This window comes from Hordeum vulgare, chromosome 3H, assembly GCF_904849725.1.
Source record: "Hordeum vulgare subsp. vulgare chromosome 3H, MorexV3_pseudomolecules_assembly, whole genome shotgun sequence".
Lineage (NCBI taxonomy): Eukaryota > Viridiplantae > Streptophyta > Magnoliopsida > Poales > Poaceae > Hordeum > Hordeum vulgare.
Window position 1 is genome coordinate 599,660,694 of NC_058520.1, and position 16,532 is coordinate 599,677,225.

General features: G+C 43.7%; 2 protein-coding genes across 7 annotated transcripts; both read left to right on the plus strand.

Annotated features, from left to right (window-relative positions):
* The first annotated feature begins 1,232 nt into the window (after positions 1-1,232).
* Positions 1,233-9,695, plus strand: LOC123445541 (beta-galactosidase). The gene is made up of 17 exons (XM_045122533.1): positions 1,233-1,693; positions 1,813-2,052; positions 2,178-2,324; positions 3,065-3,143; positions 3,905-4,088; positions 4,524-4,589; positions 5,153-5,389; positions 5,482-5,688; positions 5,799-6,102; positions 6,183-6,342; positions 6,439-6,547; positions 7,410-7,545; positions 7,692-7,747; positions 7,835-8,134; positions 8,215-8,337; positions 8,506-9,207; positions 9,303-9,695. The coding sequence occupies exons 1-17, from the start codon at positions 1,546-1,548 to the stop codon at positions 9,471-9,473; spliced, it is 3,369 nt and encodes a 1,122-aa protein (XP_044978468.1). The 5' UTR covers positions 1,233-1,545; the 3' UTR covers positions 9,474-9,695.
* Positions 9,696-10,270: 575 nt separating this feature from the next.
* LOC123445542 (protein LONG AFTER FAR-RED 3) lies at positions 10,271-16,083 on the plus strand. 6 transcript variants are annotated; one of them, XM_045122535.1, is made up of 15 exons: positions 10,271-10,419; positions 10,492-10,634; positions 10,787-10,888; positions 11,030-11,102; positions 11,525-11,631; positions 11,717-11,840; positions 12,244-12,438; positions 12,993-13,078; positions 13,159-13,266; positions 14,203-14,298; positions 14,373-14,471; positions 14,577-14,651; positions 15,037-15,168; positions 15,290-15,405; positions 15,662-16,083. In XM_045122535.1, exons 1-15 carry the CDS (start codon positions 10,323-10,325, stop codon positions 15,834-15,836), a joined length of 1,728 nt encoding a protein of 575 aa, XP_044978470.1. In that variant the 5' UTR covers positions 10,271-10,322; the 3' UTR covers positions 15,837-16,083. The 6 variants fall into 6 exon arrangements, 5 of the variants coding, with proteins under 5 accessions (XP_044978470.1, XP_044978469.1, XP_044978473.1 ...); XM_045122537.1 differs by having other exon boundaries at positions 10,336-10,419; positions 10,773-10,888; XM_045122534.1 differs by having other exon boundaries at positions 10,308-10,634.
* The last annotated feature ends 449 nt before the right edge of the window (positions 16,084-16,532 follow it).

The window sequence follows — 16,532 nt, forward strand, 5'->3', positions numbered from 1 at the left end:
GAGCAGAGAGGAAGAGAAAGCAGATTCGAGATGAGTTGAGCAGAGAGGATGAGCAAAGCAGGGATCAGCAAGGCAGAGAGGAGGAGATCACGAGGGAGAAGAGGGAAAGAAGAACGAGAAGAACCACCGTAATTGGGGGGGGGGTACACAGAGTGCGACCGGACGAGGTGGGCCGAGGCAGGCGGTTCCCGGTCGCCGAAGAACTCCGACGACGCCATCCAGAAGAGAAGCTGCTGCCGCGAACGAGGAGCAGAGAGGAACCTGCGCACGAGTGTTGTCGTCGGTGGGGAAAAGGAGAGCCAACAAGGGTTAGTTATTAGGGTTATTAAATTCAGGTGCTTCTCAGGTGCAAGAAGTATATTAATTACTGTCAAATGCAAGGGGCTGACTGCAAAACGACCGGAGCTGACCCACCCTATCCAGTTGGCGAGCTCCTATTGGCTGTGGACTAAATTTGCACAAGAGTTGCAAGTTTTGGGACTGGATAGGTTCACTTTGCAACTTTGAGGATTAAATCATCACATCCAATGCAAGTTCAAGGATCTGTGATGCTATTACCTCTTGTTACAACAATCAAGTTAGAGGGCTATAGTTATGTGAGGGTTTTTAGTTCTTGTCTCAATCTGTCCCCATCCCTACAAGTTAGTATACTAATTATGATACTCCTGCGGCCACTAGAAGTTTCTTAGGGGGTGTTTCTTTCCAGGGACTTTTTGGTGTAGGGACTAAAAAAAGTCTCTTTTAGTCCCATGCGAAAGAAACAAGAGGGACTTTTAGGGACTAAAAGGGGGTATTTTGGGACTAAAGGAAGAAGTCCCTATGGGAGGGACTTTTTGAACTTTTTTGGCACTTTTTCCAACAGTGCCCCTACTTTTAGCATGTCATTTTATAGCTTCTAGTATATTACTAGGGGTAAAATGGTCTTTTTGCATGTCATTTAATGACCTCTAGTCCATATTTAGTCCTTGAAAAGAAACGGGTAGGGACTAAAGATTTTTACAGTTGGGACTAAAAAAAATCCTAAAACTTTTTAAAGAAACAGGGCCTTACTATAGAGCATTAACTTATTAAAAATCCATCTACAGTAAGAAATCATATTCTGTCACGCATCGAAAAGAAAAACAAACAAACAAAAATTACGTAGTGCATACGGCCACTCGACGTTCCGCCGACGCGTGGGCCCGAGGTCCACACGTCAGTGAGGCGGCCGTCACCAACACGTTGGCGAGTCCTCTCGCGCGCCACCTCTTCTGCCTAATCCCCCGTGATTTCTTCCTCCCCCAGACTCCTCCTCACTCCCCGGCCTCCACTCGCCGGCAACTCCCCCGACGGCGGCGAGCGACGAGCCGCCGGCCCCTCCGCGGCCCAGATCCCGACCTCCTCTCGCCGGTAAGGAACCTCAGCTCCTCCCGCGGCAGAGAGAGCAATCCAAAAATCGAAATCGGAAACATCCCCGTCTCCGAGCTCGTCTCCGTGTCTGACGCGTCCGTCGGGCTCCACCAGGCCCTCCGTCTCGGCGATCTGTTCGCGCCCCCTCCGCCATCGATGGCGGTGGCCTCCGCCAGCGGCGGCGCGATGTTCCCGCCTCCGGCGGGCTCCCCGCCGCAGCACAAGCTCTGGGAGGACCCCTCCTTCTTCCGGTGGAGGAGGCGGGACGCCCACGTGCCGCTCCGCTCGCAGGACACGCTCGAAGGTGAGTGAACCGAATCTCCCCGCGCCGTGCCCACACGAGATCGATCAGTAAAACAATACTAATCCTCTTGCCGTTCTCTGAACTTCTTGCTCTCTGTTTTCATGACTGTCAAAAAACAGGGGCGCTGAGGTACTGGCGCGAGCGGAGGAGCGTGAGCCACCTGGACGCCGAGGCCGCCGTCTGGGACGACGGCGCGGTCCGCGGCGGGCTGGACAGCGCGGCGTTCTGGTCCGAGGGGCTCCCGTACGCGCGGTCGCTCAGCGGGCTCTGGAAGTTCCGGCTGGCGCAGTCGCCGGAGACCGTCCCGGACAAGTTCTTCGACGCTCAGTTCAATGACTCTGACTGGGACGCCTTGCCAGGCACGGTGCTGCTTGCCTGTTCTCATTGCTTTTAGTCTAGACTAGATGCTGTTATTTAGTTCTGTGTTATTTGTTTGTCTTGCTGGAATTTTGTTCTCTACTAATGGACACAGACTTGGTTGCAGTTCCGTCGAATTGGCAGATGCACGGGTTCGACCGTCCGATCTACACAAATGTCACCTACCCTTTCCCGATGAACCCGCCGTTTGTGCCTTCCGAGAACCCCACAGGCTGTTACAGGAAGGTTTTTCACATCCCAAAAGAATGGAAAGGTATGCCATATCTTACAGCTTACGTGGGAAGGTTGTTACACCTGCTCTACTTCTGTCAGTATCAAAATCTTGCATAGGCAACCAGATCTCCATTATGAATCCATTCTTTGCATTGCAACTAGCATAAACAGCTGTAATGATGCTAACGGCAATTCTGGATAAAGTGATTATACCTCCAAGAAAATGAGTTTTTTTACTGTGATCATGTTTACATGGTTCATGGAATTGAAAATTTGTTTGTGCATCAATTAACAATACAGAAAGAAAATTTGTTTAATCTTATGGGTAGTTGGTTCATTAAATTACCTCAAAAATCCTGACAGTGGCAAATCCTGCTGTCAATTTTTCTGTCATCTAGGATTTGCCTAATCTGACCCGTCCAGTTCTCCAAGAGTTTGGCTGGTTTATATTTGTTACCTATCTCCTTAATTACACAGACATAATTGTTTGCCCTTTACATTTGCCTGTGCTGTCTCCTGTTATGCTAACTATGACATGTTTGTTCTTTCTTCTCATGCATAATATTGTTGTCTCTGATTGACATGGATATTTTTTTTTCGAGAACACCTCGAGAGGGGCAGGGGGGTCCTGCATTTCATTAAGAAGAAGAGAGTTGGTCCAGTTTATAAGGAAAACCGGACCCAAAAACCTATGAACTATGATTGACATGGATATAGCACCTACTGTTATCATATAATATGTCCATTCCATTTTAAACAATTCTGAGCTGATTATGATAGGCCGGAGGATCTTGTTGCACTTTGAAGCTGTTGATTCAGCGTTTCTTGCTTGGGTAAATGGCGTACCAATTGGCTATAGGTATGACACAAATAACCTCACTGCTTGTATTTTTTGTATCTCCAGAACTGTACAGAGACTTATCAAGTTCATATATAACCCATAATACAAAATGAAGTAATTTCCTGTTGGTGACTTGTAATAGATCCTTGTAGTATTTACTTGAGTATCCGACACTTACATTTTGCTTGTGCTCCTTAGATAGCAAAGTGGAGTGTTTTTGGGAGTATCGATTATTTACACACAGGATCCAGAAATATGATATTTTTACTTTGTGTATCTTCTTTCACATTAGCCAGTATTTTTCCTTGCAAGAAGTCTAGATTCTTCTCATTCTTCTACTTGTACCTTTTCGTTGTGAAGTGTTATCAAATTGCTCATCTGTTTGAGATTATTGTTTGCTATGTGAAGTGTGAATAAGGAGTTCAGCAGTGATACCATGAAATTTGTTATAAGAGGCATCTTTTATTTTTTGTGATTCAAGTGAGCTGGCTACTAGCTTGACAGTAAAGTTTTCGCGTTTGTGTGAACCAATAATTGACTTTATATGACTTCTACAAAGGTAGCTTATATATGGACTATGGAGTGCTAATATTCTTGGTAATGTAATGTCCTAAGTATTTAGACTACTGGTGACTTGTAATAGATCCTTGCAGTAGAATTGTGCATAACTATCTAGCTAGTTAATCAGTTCCTTGTAGAGGGTTTGTTTGCTGGTCATCTACCGGATTTTGCTATTTTATTTTTCAGAAAGTAACTCCATGTTTTGTGTATTTATGCAGCCAAGACAGCAGGCTTCCTGCTGAATTTGAAATCACTGATTGCTGCCATCATTGTGATTCAGGCAAGGAAAATGTTCTTGCAGTTCAAGTCATGAGGTGGAGTGATGGTTCTTATCTTGAAGATCAAGACCATTGGTGGTTGTCCGGTATTCACAGAGATGTGTTACTATTATCAAAGCCACAGGTTACTTCTTGAGTTTTGCTCGCATCTTATTGAATGAATTCCAAGCTGTTGTTTTTAACACACCATGAATTTTACACTTGAATAAAATACCTCATTTCATGAATGAGTAATAGTTTGTTGCAGGGATCTATTTGCCTTTGCTGGCTATCAATGGTCATGTTGTTATAGCTATGTTCAGAAAAACAATAGAGTACGCTTTTTTTTTTTCATCTTTACACTCAGATGCGAAATGTCAGCTGAGAACTTTTTTCTTGTATATATTAGCAATGACCGGATTCTTGTATAATATATTGCCCATGTAAGCAACTATGCAGAAACATGCTAGTTAAGCCTTTGACATGTAATATTTTACATTTATCATTTAGTTTGCTTTTGTCTATGATAACCGATTAGGGTAAATTCTTGGTTACTAAGTTTGTAATTTTTTCCTTGCAGATCTTTATCACAGATTACTTTTTCAAATCAACCTTGGATGAGAACTTCCGGGTAGCTGATATTGAGGTAATTATGCTATCCATCTTTGTCAGGTTGTAAACTTATGCTACAGGATGGAGCTCATGCTGCAAGAAAATAGTGGACAGTGGCATAAACCTTTGGGAATGTAGTGGCTATACGCAAGAACATTGCACCCATGCTACACCCCCTAAACCTTTTTGTGATGGGAATGCTAATTTGAGCTTCAAACATAGTAACATTCATCATAGTAGCAACTATAACTCACAGCCATTTGATTAATTATAGGTGGACTAAACCCAATAACTTTCTTAAAAGTTGACCTCATTTTTCTTTTGAAGAATGGTCTGCCCTTTTTCAGTGTCCTTAGTGTCTTATATAATCCAATATTTTCAAAACACACAAAAGACGACATACTTATCAAATGCTTCTGCATGGCTCCCATGGTATATATTTGTATGTCTCGCCCTTTGAAGTTTTAACCCTACAGTGGGCAAACCATTTTCTACCGTCCAGATGGTATAGCTGCTAACTATGCATTGCTCAAGGGAACATTTATTCTGATGCTGTTCCGCAATTATACTCATTTTTGGTTTTGTTCTATATGTCAGGTTGAGGTGGAAATTGATTCACACAAGGAAGATAGGGAGCATATCCCAACTTTGTCGATTGAAGCAACATTATTTGATAATTCTGAATCATCTGATGATTTGAATTCAGATATGTCAGATGCTAACGTGGTCAACTTGAAGACAAAGCCAAAACCTAAGGGCGGCCCTTGCCATGGTTTTCATGGTTATGTTCTTGGTGGAAAAGTGGAAAATCCAAAGCTTTGGTCTAGTGAAAAAGTAAGAAATCTAATCCTGGGGGCATTCTATAAAAATATTAGTATTTGCAATTTAACTGCTATATCTTATAACTATATTTCCTTTCCCAACAGCCGAACTTATACACTCTTGTTGTTCTCCTTAAAGATGCCAATGGGAAGCTTATTGATTGTGAATCATGCCAAGTAGGGATTCGTAATGTGGTCCTGGCACACAAGCAGATGCTTGTCAATGGATCTCCTGTTGTAATTAGAGGTGTCAACAGACATGAGCATCATCCACGTGTTGGGAAGACAAATTTAGAAGCATGCATGATCAAGGTTATTCATCCCCTCTGTAATCTGTCGTACTCGAAAGCATAGCATGCCATCTGTTTAGTTTGATGTTTCCAGTAAGTAGTTTCAGTTATTTACTGTTTGTCTTTTGATAGGATCTGGTTTTGATGAGACAAAACAACATCAATGCTGTTAGAAACTCTCATTACCCCCAACATCCAAGGTGGTATGAGTTATGCGACATCTTTGGTCTTTATGTAATTGATGAAGCCAATATCGAGACACATGGCTTTGATGAAACTAGCCATTTCAAACATCCTACACTAGAACCCATCTGGGCAAATTCTATGCTTGATCGTGTTGTTGGTATGGTGGAGAGGGACAAAAATCATGCGTGCATAATTATTTGGTCCTTGGGAAATGAAGCCTCATATGGACCAAATCACTCTGCTATGTCTGGTAAGCGGTAAAACGTTTTCTGCGATGGCAATTCAAGTCTTGTAGTTCTCTTTATGATTTTGTGAATCATAATCTTGTAGGGTGGGTTCGTGGAAGAGACCCAACAAGGCTCATCCATTATGAAGGAGGTGGCTCCAGAACATCATCCACAGATATTGTATGCCCCATGTACATGCGTGTCTGGGATATTCTCAAGATTGCCAATGACCCATCTGAAAACAGGCCCCTCATTCTTTGCGAGTATGGTAACTGTGGCACCACATGTGTACTTGATTCCTTTGTTTTTATATTCATATACCTGAAATATTGAATAAAACATTTCCCTTTGTTTTCAAGATATTCACATGCTATGGGGAACAGTAATGGAAATATTGACGCGTATTGGAAGGCGATAGACAACACGATGGGACTCCAAGGAGGTTTTATATGGGACTGGGTCGATCAGGTTATGTTCGATTTACTCTTATCTTATCCTTAACCTTCTTTTTTTATTGGGAGCATGCTATGCGAAATTTCTGTTTGCATGGTTGTACTTGTGTATATTCATGATTGTAGTGTACATGATGTACATATTGGACCACTGTTGACCCATTTTCATCGAAAACAAATATTGACTCTGATGGGGTTATAGTCCTAGGGTAGGGTCATAGGCCTGCCCAATGGGTCCTACCCAAGGACTACCCTTCATAAGGGATAAGGCCCTTAGTCAGTTCCGACTGAATTAAGGACTTCCCATCATCCAGTCGGTGACGATTCCTACATCATCCAGTCGGAGATGAGCATTCGGAGCGTATCAAACTTACCGACTGGATTCCACTCTGTACATCGTAACCCCCCTGGAGGGCAACGGTCATACGTTTCCATGTACCTTTATTAGCATTTAAGACATACGTTACCTGTAACGTATGCAGTTATTCGCCACTACTCCACCCCTGTGCACCGAACCGTTATGAAGGGTAGCGCACTCTATATAAGCCGCCCTTCCCCACTGGTGCAGGGGGTTAGCAATTCACTGTAATCCATATTCCACTCGACAACAAGCTCCCAAGAGAACTGAGACGTAGGGCTTTTACCTCCACCGTAGAGGGGCCTGAACTCATACAACCTCGCCGTAGCTAAGGCTCTGCCCATCCTTTCGTACCCTACACATCTACTGTCAGACTTATACCCACGACAGACTCATAGACCCATGTCAATCTAATATAGAATACACAAAATTTAAATGTCAACATAGATCATCGACTCTCTTTTTTATTGTTATAGTGTCTTAATTTTGTTTCCTCTACGTGCTTTTCAAAAATATTCAGGGTTTACTGAAGGAGAATGTTGATGGATCTAAATCTTGGGCATATGGTGGTGACTTTGGAGACACTCCAAATGACTTAAATTTTTGCATTAATGGCATTGTGTGGCCTGATCGGACGCTTCACCCTGCTGTTAATGGTAACTGGAAATACAAGTCGATTGGAGAGAAATTTATTGCTGTTTTACATGTACTTTAAATCCTGATAATCTGTTACTCATAAGGTCTTCTCGTCTCACTAGCCTCTAGATGTCAAACTTACTCGGTCAGTTAATTCTGCTTGCAGAGGTTAAATATCTTTACCAACCTATCAAAGTATCGCTGGTGGATAATATTCTTAAGGTAGCCTCTGATCTGATCGATATTTGTCAAGTTGTTTCATTACAGGGTTATAAAGGATTTAATAGATCCATTATTATCGTCATGCAGATTGAAAATGGACAATTTTCTGAGACAACAGAGGCTTTGGACTTCAGTTGGATTATTCATGGGGATGGTAGCGTTTTGGGCTCTGGTTCATTCAGTGTTCCAAACCTAGCACCACAAAGTAGCCATCTTATCAACATGGAATCATCGCCTTGGTTTACTCTATGGAGTGCCTGTGCAGCGAAAGAAACTTTTTTGTCAGTACACGTTACACTGAGGGACCAAACTCGATGGGCTAAAGCTGGTCATGTCTTGGCTTCAGCACAAGTTTGTTTGCCTCAGATAAAGGGCTTTGTTCCTCATGTATGTTTCCCCAGGCTGATCTTGTTCACTCCTGTTTCTTCTCATTTATCCTACTGCTCACCAGATGCTGCCATATTCAGGTGATAGCACTGTCCCAGAGCCCTCTGATCTCTCAACAGGTTGGTGATGGTGTAATCATTAGCAAGAACAATGAATGGCAAATCAGAATAAACAGTCAGTTGGGAACAATTGACAGTTGGAAGGTATGTTGTGGTCGATCAAGGAAGTTTCATTTACTTTACTTTTCTATTAGCACATGTGAGTCTACATCCTATCCTAGATCTATGCCAAACACAGAATATGGTTCAAACAGTGCGGCTACTATTCCATTCATCAAAATATGGAACTCATGATACTTATGTGAACAACAGATCAACAATGTCGAGCTTATGAGCAAGGGAATATTTCCTTGTTTTTGGCGCGCACCAACCGACAACGACAATGGAGGCTTCTACACCAAGTCCTATGCCACAACATGGAGAGAAGCCTTCCTCGACAATGTCTCCTTCTACAGCAGCCAGTTCTCGGTGAAGGAGCTGCCAGACCACACCGTCGAGGTTTCCACCACATATTATGGCCTTCCCGGGCACCTGCCAAAACCGGACGATGCCGCCCTTTCAGAGGCTTCCGACTCCGTGCTTTTCCGGGTTCACATGCGCTGCCGGATCTACGAATCAGGTGATGTGGTCCTTGACTACGAGGTAAACCCCAAGAGCGACCTCCCCCCTCTCCCGCGGGTGGGCGTCGTGTTCAACGCAGAGAAATCCCTGAACCATGTCACATGGTACGGGAGGGGCCCGTTCGAGTGCTACCCCGACCGCAAGGCCGCGGCGCACGTCGGCGTGTACGAGAGCGGCGTGGAGGACCTCCACGTGCCCTACATCGTCCCGGGCGAGTGCGGCGGCCGCGCGGACGTCCGGTGGGTGGCGCTTAAGAACGCCGACGGGTTCGGCCTTTTCGCCTCGACCCACGGCGAGTCCCCGCCGATGCAGGCGAGCGCCAGCTATTACGGCTCCGTGGAGCTCGACCGGGCGACCCATCAGCACAAGCTGACCAAGGGAGATGACATCGAGGTCCGTGTCCAACTGACCTCTCTGAAACTGACAGTGTTGAATCTCTGAAACTGTTGGAACTGAAAATGGTCCGGATTGTGTTGTTGTGTTTGCAGGTGCATCTTGATCATAGGCACATGGGGGTGGGCGGGGACGACAGCTGGACGCCGTGCGTGCATGAGGAGTACCTGCTGCCGCCGGCGAGCTACAGGTTCTCGCTGCGGCTGCGGCCCCTGCTGCCGTCGTCGTCGTGCCACGACATCTACATCTCCCAGCTACCCAATTGATCATCGTCTCATCCGTCGTCTGATGCGCCTCTCCCTTTGGAGGCACGTCTATGTGAGAGGGAAATCATTGGTGAGACTGAAACAATAATGTTCGAGTCGCTCTCGCTCGTGTAAACGTAAGGCTGTGTAACTGGACAGGTACCTGTCGTCTGTCTTATCAATAAACAAGCGAGCGTGTTGTGCTGCTCTTCAGTCAATGAAAACGATGTCTGCTTGTGGACCTGTTTTGATCGTTTGTTAATTTGTGTGGTACCATGGACGGACCTGTTTCGGCCACAGCGCATGGATTTCACAGGAGTGAAAACATAGCAGGAGAAAACGCACGAATAAAACCATCTACAGCTCGACATTGCAAATATGACACCATTAACGTCCGTGGACGCGTCCGGTCAGTGACCGGGCGTGTCCCCTATTTGTCCGTCCACGCAGCCATACTTTTTATTTCTTTCTTCATGTGTCCTGTCACTCACACTTGATTGATGAAGAAAAAAAAAAAATGAATAAAAGAAAGAAAAGATAGTTCAGGAAGGGGTCGTGTCTTATGTGGCAGATTGATCGAGTGCGTCCCCGAACCCTCATATCCTTCATATATTTGATATGAATACGAAAGTTCGTTGACAGCCCGAACATATAGGAATGATATGAGAGGTCTGGTTAAGTTATTTTTTTTCTTTCTTCATAAACTAATATAAAAACGTTTAGATCATTAAATTATTTTGATGAACTAAACGTGCAAAAAAAAAAGCTGAAGCACTTTGTAAAGAGCATTTAAAAAAAAGATTTGTTTGCTGATAATGTATTTGAGAGAGACCGATACCCGCCCGACCGACCGACCCCAGCTGAGCGCGCATGGCCGCCCGGAGCGCTCTCCTCGCCGCCGGCGCCGCAGCACTGGTCGCCGTCGCGGCCGTCTTCCTCCTGCCTGACCCCTCTTCCCGCCTCCCATGTACGCCTCCCCTCCTCCTCCCTCCTCTGTTTTCCCGCGGAGGGAAGCTCAGCTCGTCCCCTCCCTTGGCAGGGCCGCAGCAGCGGAGACGCTTCGCCGACATGATTCTGGCCAACGCAACCATCTACACCGCCGACCCCGCCCGCCCCTTCGCCGCCGCCATGGCCGTCCGCGCCGGCCGCGTGCTCCGCGTCGGCACCTACGACTCCCTCAAGGTTGCCCTCCCACCTCAACAGATTTTATCTCTAAAAAATATCTGCTCTGTTTTCTGTAACTGCAACTGCAACTGCAGGCACATGAGTATTTTTTACTGTCGCCTGCGTTTCTCCCCAAACTCAAAACTGATTGTATAGGCTGCCAAGTGCAGGAATTCAGGGGCCGGCACACCAAAGAGTTGAACCTCAGTGGCAATGTGGTGCTCCCGGGATTCATCGACTCTCATGTGCACCTAATCGACGGCGGCCTGCAGGTAGTGTTTTGCCTATCTGCCTCTCCTCAGCAATCCATGACATGGACACACACACACACACCGTGAAATTACTGTTCAGATATAGTTACACTTGTGTTGGATTTAACTTCACAGTGTGCTCCTTTCTGAACTTTGCTGCAGCTGGCGAGGGTGCCGCTTCGAGGGGTCAGGAGCAAAGACGAGTTCATCAGCAGGGTGAAGGGAGCCGTCAGAGGTTTCCATCAACTACACCGCTCCTTCTCCTAGTTTCTCCATGCTATTTCTAATCATCTTGTTGCTTATTACAACATGGGATGTTTGTGGTTTCTAGTACATACTCCCTCCATTCCTAAATATATAAGTCTTTTTAGAGGTTTCACTATGGACTACATACTCATGTATATAGACATACTTTAAAGTATAGATTCACTCATGTTGCGCCGTATGTAGTCTCTAGTGAAATCTCTAAAAAGGCATGATTTAGGAACGGAGGGAGTATATAGCACGATTTGCACAAAAGGGATCAGGGGTTTGCCAACACATGATTTTCTATTACATGTATCCGATTAGTTTCTGTCTGCTGAATTGTCTGGTGTTATCAATTACCAAACCTCTCTGCAATATTACCAGTATCTCTGAGACTTGTTTTCTGAACAGATAAACATCCTGGCGAGTGGGTACGCGGAGGAGGTTGGAACAACGATTTCTGGGGCGGCGATTTGCCCACTGCTGCTTGGTTAGACGATATATCTCCTGATAATCCAGTGTGTTTTCAGTTCAATCTAGCGAGTTCGACATCTTTTCAGAAGCCATTGCATAGAGACAACTACTGACAAATTTCAGTTGCAGGTATGGCTCTCACGCATGGATGGTCACATGGGATTAGCCAATTCACTAGCCATGAAGATTGCTGGGATTGACAAAAACACAAATGATCCAGTCGGCGGAACTATTGTAAGAACGACAGAAAGAGGTAAACTGAAGTAATTAACACACATGTTTATCTTTACGGACCTGAAATTACTTTGTAAGGTAACCTTGAACGATATAAATCTCTATATCTAACACAGAGTTCTAATTCAAACATAAATATGCCCATGATCGGAAGCAAACCTTAACTGTTATAATCATTAATGAAGGCAGTCCATGATGAATTATAGTGATCATGTGTATCTGTTCATAAATTTTGTACATATTTTTCACAATATTCACATGGATTCATGGTTCCCCCACATTATGCTCTTAGTGATATGTTATTTTTCAACTAAAATAATATGCACTGATCATTTGTAATTAGTCATTTACTTTCAAGAGCAACTATTTTCATAAATATTAAGGTAATCAATAGTTTATCTGATCCAAATTATTATTTGTAGAGCCCACTGGTCTACTAGTTGATGCTGCTATGAAGCTTGTATTTAATGTGATTCCAGAAGTATTTGTAAATGATAGAAGAGAGGCTCTCCTTAGAGCAAGTAGACACGCCCTAATGAGAGGGGTGACTACTATTGTTGATGTGGGAAGCTATTTCCCTGGGACCTCAGAAAACCAAACTTGGCAAGATTTTTCAGGTATCTTGTGGCACTTTTGCTTTACTGAAAAAGGGTTTCCCCCCGCTTTTGCTTTTAATATTGAAGAGAGCAAACATAGATATAAAATACCTTACAAATATCTACAGTTCAAAACAAAGCATATTTGTAGTTCATATATATGATTGCATTATACTCTGAAATTTATTTATAGGGGTATGTCCGTTGTTGATGTCTTTGTTTTGAGACAACAGATGGCAACTTCTCTGTTATACAATACGTTTTTGTTGTCATTATTGGGGTTTACACCACCAATTTTTTTTATTGATTCTGTTAGACATAAAGCTAATCTATCTATTCTATATGGAAAATAATCAAGCATTACTCTGCCAACTCAAGTAAAAGAGCCATATTACTCATGTCACGATCAAATCTTATGTAGAGCTGAACCATATTGCTCTAGTGAATTTCAATGTGATTCATTCGTACCTTTCTTGTGAAGGGCCGCGGATCTACTTTTGTGGTTTTTCATCTATAACCTTATTTTTGGACTGGAACCTTATTTGTTCTGAAGTATTCTGCTTACACCCCAATAGATGTCTATGAATGGGCTCATTCTATGGGAAAGATGATGATCAGAGTCTGCTTATTCTTCCCAATGCCTACATGGTCTCGTGCTGCTGTAAGTTACTTTTCATGAAATATACCAAGCGAATTTTATGTGAATACTTTTTATACTTATCTACATGTTATCTCTTGTAGGATCTTATTCATGAAAGAGGTCGATCTTTAAGCGGGTGGATTCATCTAGGTGGAGTGAAAGCTTTTCTTGATGGTTCTTTGGGTTCCTCAAGTGCGTTGTTCTATGAGGTAAGTAGTCTTGAGTATGGTTTGAATACCTATCAGACATGTTGCTAGTGTTAGCGCATTCATATAGATGGTGTAGAAATTTATATCCTTAGTAATGCTGTCTTTTTGTGGCAAAAGCTTTACAAATACTCTGTTTTATGCTCGTGTGTGGAATGTGATACATCATGGTACTAGTTTGCGGTTGGTTATGTATATAAAGGGAACCAATATGATCAGCTCAATTGGTCTCAGTTTCTGCAAGACACTATGTAAATTGAGAAGGATTGTTTCAGCAAGTACATTTAACAAGTCATTAAAAAAATCTGCCTTTGTGTGCTATGATATTTCATATCTACACCATATTCTTTGTATGGAAGAGATGCACATCATATTCTAATCTAGAGGGCTGATATTTTACTCATAAATCTTTGCATTTTGAATTTCTGGGTGTAAATTTGTGGTGGTCCATGAGCAAACCAGGTTTGGATTTTTGTTAGCGTTGTTTGAAAAAGGTATCTGGTTTTGGTACTTCCTGATTTGGTGGTGGAAACTGTAAAGGTGTACAATTATTATTCATTTCCTTTTTTTTGAGATCTTTTAAGCTATCCTGTAATGAACGTGAGCTGTTCATTATCCTAAATCTAATGGTATAGATTAACTTATACTGCTTAAATTAGTGAGCAATATACAAATCAAGGGGGGCAAAAGCGTGAGCAGTATTGGAGGCTACTTGTTGCAGAAGACAATAGCTTGCTAATATTCATGAACTTTTTTTTTTAATAAAATATGGGTGTTTGGGGGAGAAAAAGTCTAATCTAACTATGTAAGCTCTCCACAAAACTTTCCTTCATAAGTCTTTGGGGTTGGGGGGGGGGGGGGGGGGGGAGCACCGCTTCGAAGTTGATTTCTCCATAAATATTATGTCCTGGTTTATAAGTGTTTAATATATATGGACAGCCTTATGAGGATGCTCCTGGCGATTATGGTCTCCAATTGTTAGATATGGATATTCTGCTCAATGCAACATTGGAATCAGACAAATCAGGACTTCAGGTACACGTTTTCCATTTGCACATGGGTAATTACATTCACCATAAATTTGAGAAAGTAATGTTGTTCTTTTTAAGGTTGCCATACATGCAATTGGAGATAAAGCGATCGATATGCTGCTAGATATGTTCGACAAGGTTGTTAGCTTGAATGGAACGAAGGACCGTAGGTTCCGGGTATGTTTTTCTGCTAGCATGCTGAAGAAGAGATTTCGCCCTCAAATCCCTTTTGCAATAACTAATTAGCTGAATATAATTCAAACTTGCTGCATGTGAAATCAGATTGAGCATGCCCAGCATCTATCCCCAGGTGCAGCAAACCGCTTCGGAGAGCATGGTATCATCGCATCTGTGCAGGTCAACCATTCCCTTCCATTGCTTATATTTTGTACTGTAATGCTTGTAATGATGATCTCTGTTCGCTGCATAATATAAGAGTGTGGAGGCTCTGGTATTGCGCAGGTATTAAAATTGTGATAGCACTAACTCGAGGGCTTCATTCGGTTACTTCACTTCTAGTTATGTCACTTCTTGAACTAGATATTCTCATGTTGTTAAGGGGCTGTTGTCATTCCCATTCATGATTCATCCTATTACTTTTCAGATCATTTGTAACATTTCAGATACTAGCTTGTACAGTTCTCCCTGTCGTTACTTGAAATTATCTGAAAATGCTACATATTGGTACTATAGGTGTAGATCGCAACCTCCATCTTCTGAAAGACATGCTTGTTTTTGGCAGCCAGATCATTTGTTGGATGATGCCGACTCTGCTGGAAAGAAGATCGGGATAGAACGAGCTGAGCGGAGCTCCTACTTGTTTCGATCACTACTGGCTGGTGGCGCGCATCTGGCTTTTGGCTCTGATTGGCCCGTATGCATTTCCCTAAAAAAAAGTCTCCGGTTATTGAAATTCATTTCACAAGTATATATACAGTTTTCAAGGCGAAGTTATATAGCCAGCCAGTTAACTGCATGTGTGTCTGTTATTCCAGGTTTCAGATATTTACCCCTTACAAGCCATCAGAACCGCGATGTCCCGGCAGCTGCCTGGATGGGGGGCGCCCTGGATCGCCACGGAGCGCTTGTCCCTAGATGATTCCTTGAAAGCGTGAGTCTCTTAGTAGTCAACTAGTCATGTTCCCTTTGGTTATACTCTGTTTCTGAAATGCCATGGAATGCCTCACTGACTCTGGCATCCGCTCGTATATGGTGTTAAGATCTCTAGATCGCAGACTTTGCAAATGTAGTATGCCAACTGTTGCATGGCAATATTAAAAAATATTGCCGTGGGAACTCACTATGTTGCATTTTTTTATTTTCTCTCAATATGTTTTTGTTGTGCACTAATTGAGTTCTTTCTGCAGGCACACGATATCTGCGGCCTACGCCTGCTTCCTGGACCATGTCGTGGGCAGCCTCGCCGAAGGGAAGTACGCCGACTTCGTGGTCCTGCCGTCAACCTCATGGAGCGAGTTCGCTGACGATATCCCTGACCACGTCCTGGCGACCTACGTGAACGGCAAGCAGGCCTATCCGTAGCCCCGTTCGCTGTGACGGCGCTAGGGCCGGTCCGGATTCAGATAAAAGACACGTACGTAAATTAGCACCAACCATTGTTGGCTGTTGGTTAATTCTGGAACTACTTACAATCATAGTACCAATATTATTTATTGATATTGTTGTCATAGCACCAATATTTTTTTGTACATACATACATTACGAACCGAAAGCTTTATGGGTAGCAGAGCTGCAGACTGGTGGTGTGATGATGCACCCCAATTTTAAATTCCAGCGTTGAACCCTTTCAGCCCCGGCTGATTTTGTCTCATCGCGCGACCGGCCGGCCCACAGCTACCATTGCTTCCCTTTCGGCCTAGTAGTTTGAAATGGTTTGTGGTGGTTGGTCCATGGATGGATTCACCCGATCGGCCGGAGGAACGGTCGACGACTACGACCGACCAACTGCCTCGAGTGAAGCCAGTAACAACACTGAGAAACAGCATTTGGATCAGGCTTTTGGACTAGACTTTCGGACTTCGGGCCTATGTTTGGACTGGGCTTGGCCTTAAGAAAGTGTGTCTTTTTCGGCTTCGAGCTGGGCTCGGGCTAGTGGTTTGGGGTTTCTGCTTTCTGAGGCCCGGTCCAAATCCCGGCTCAGCCGAATCTGAAATATGACCGGCTTTAGTAAGGAGTTGGGCTGGAGAAGCTCGCCCAAAGTAACCTTAGCATCACCAC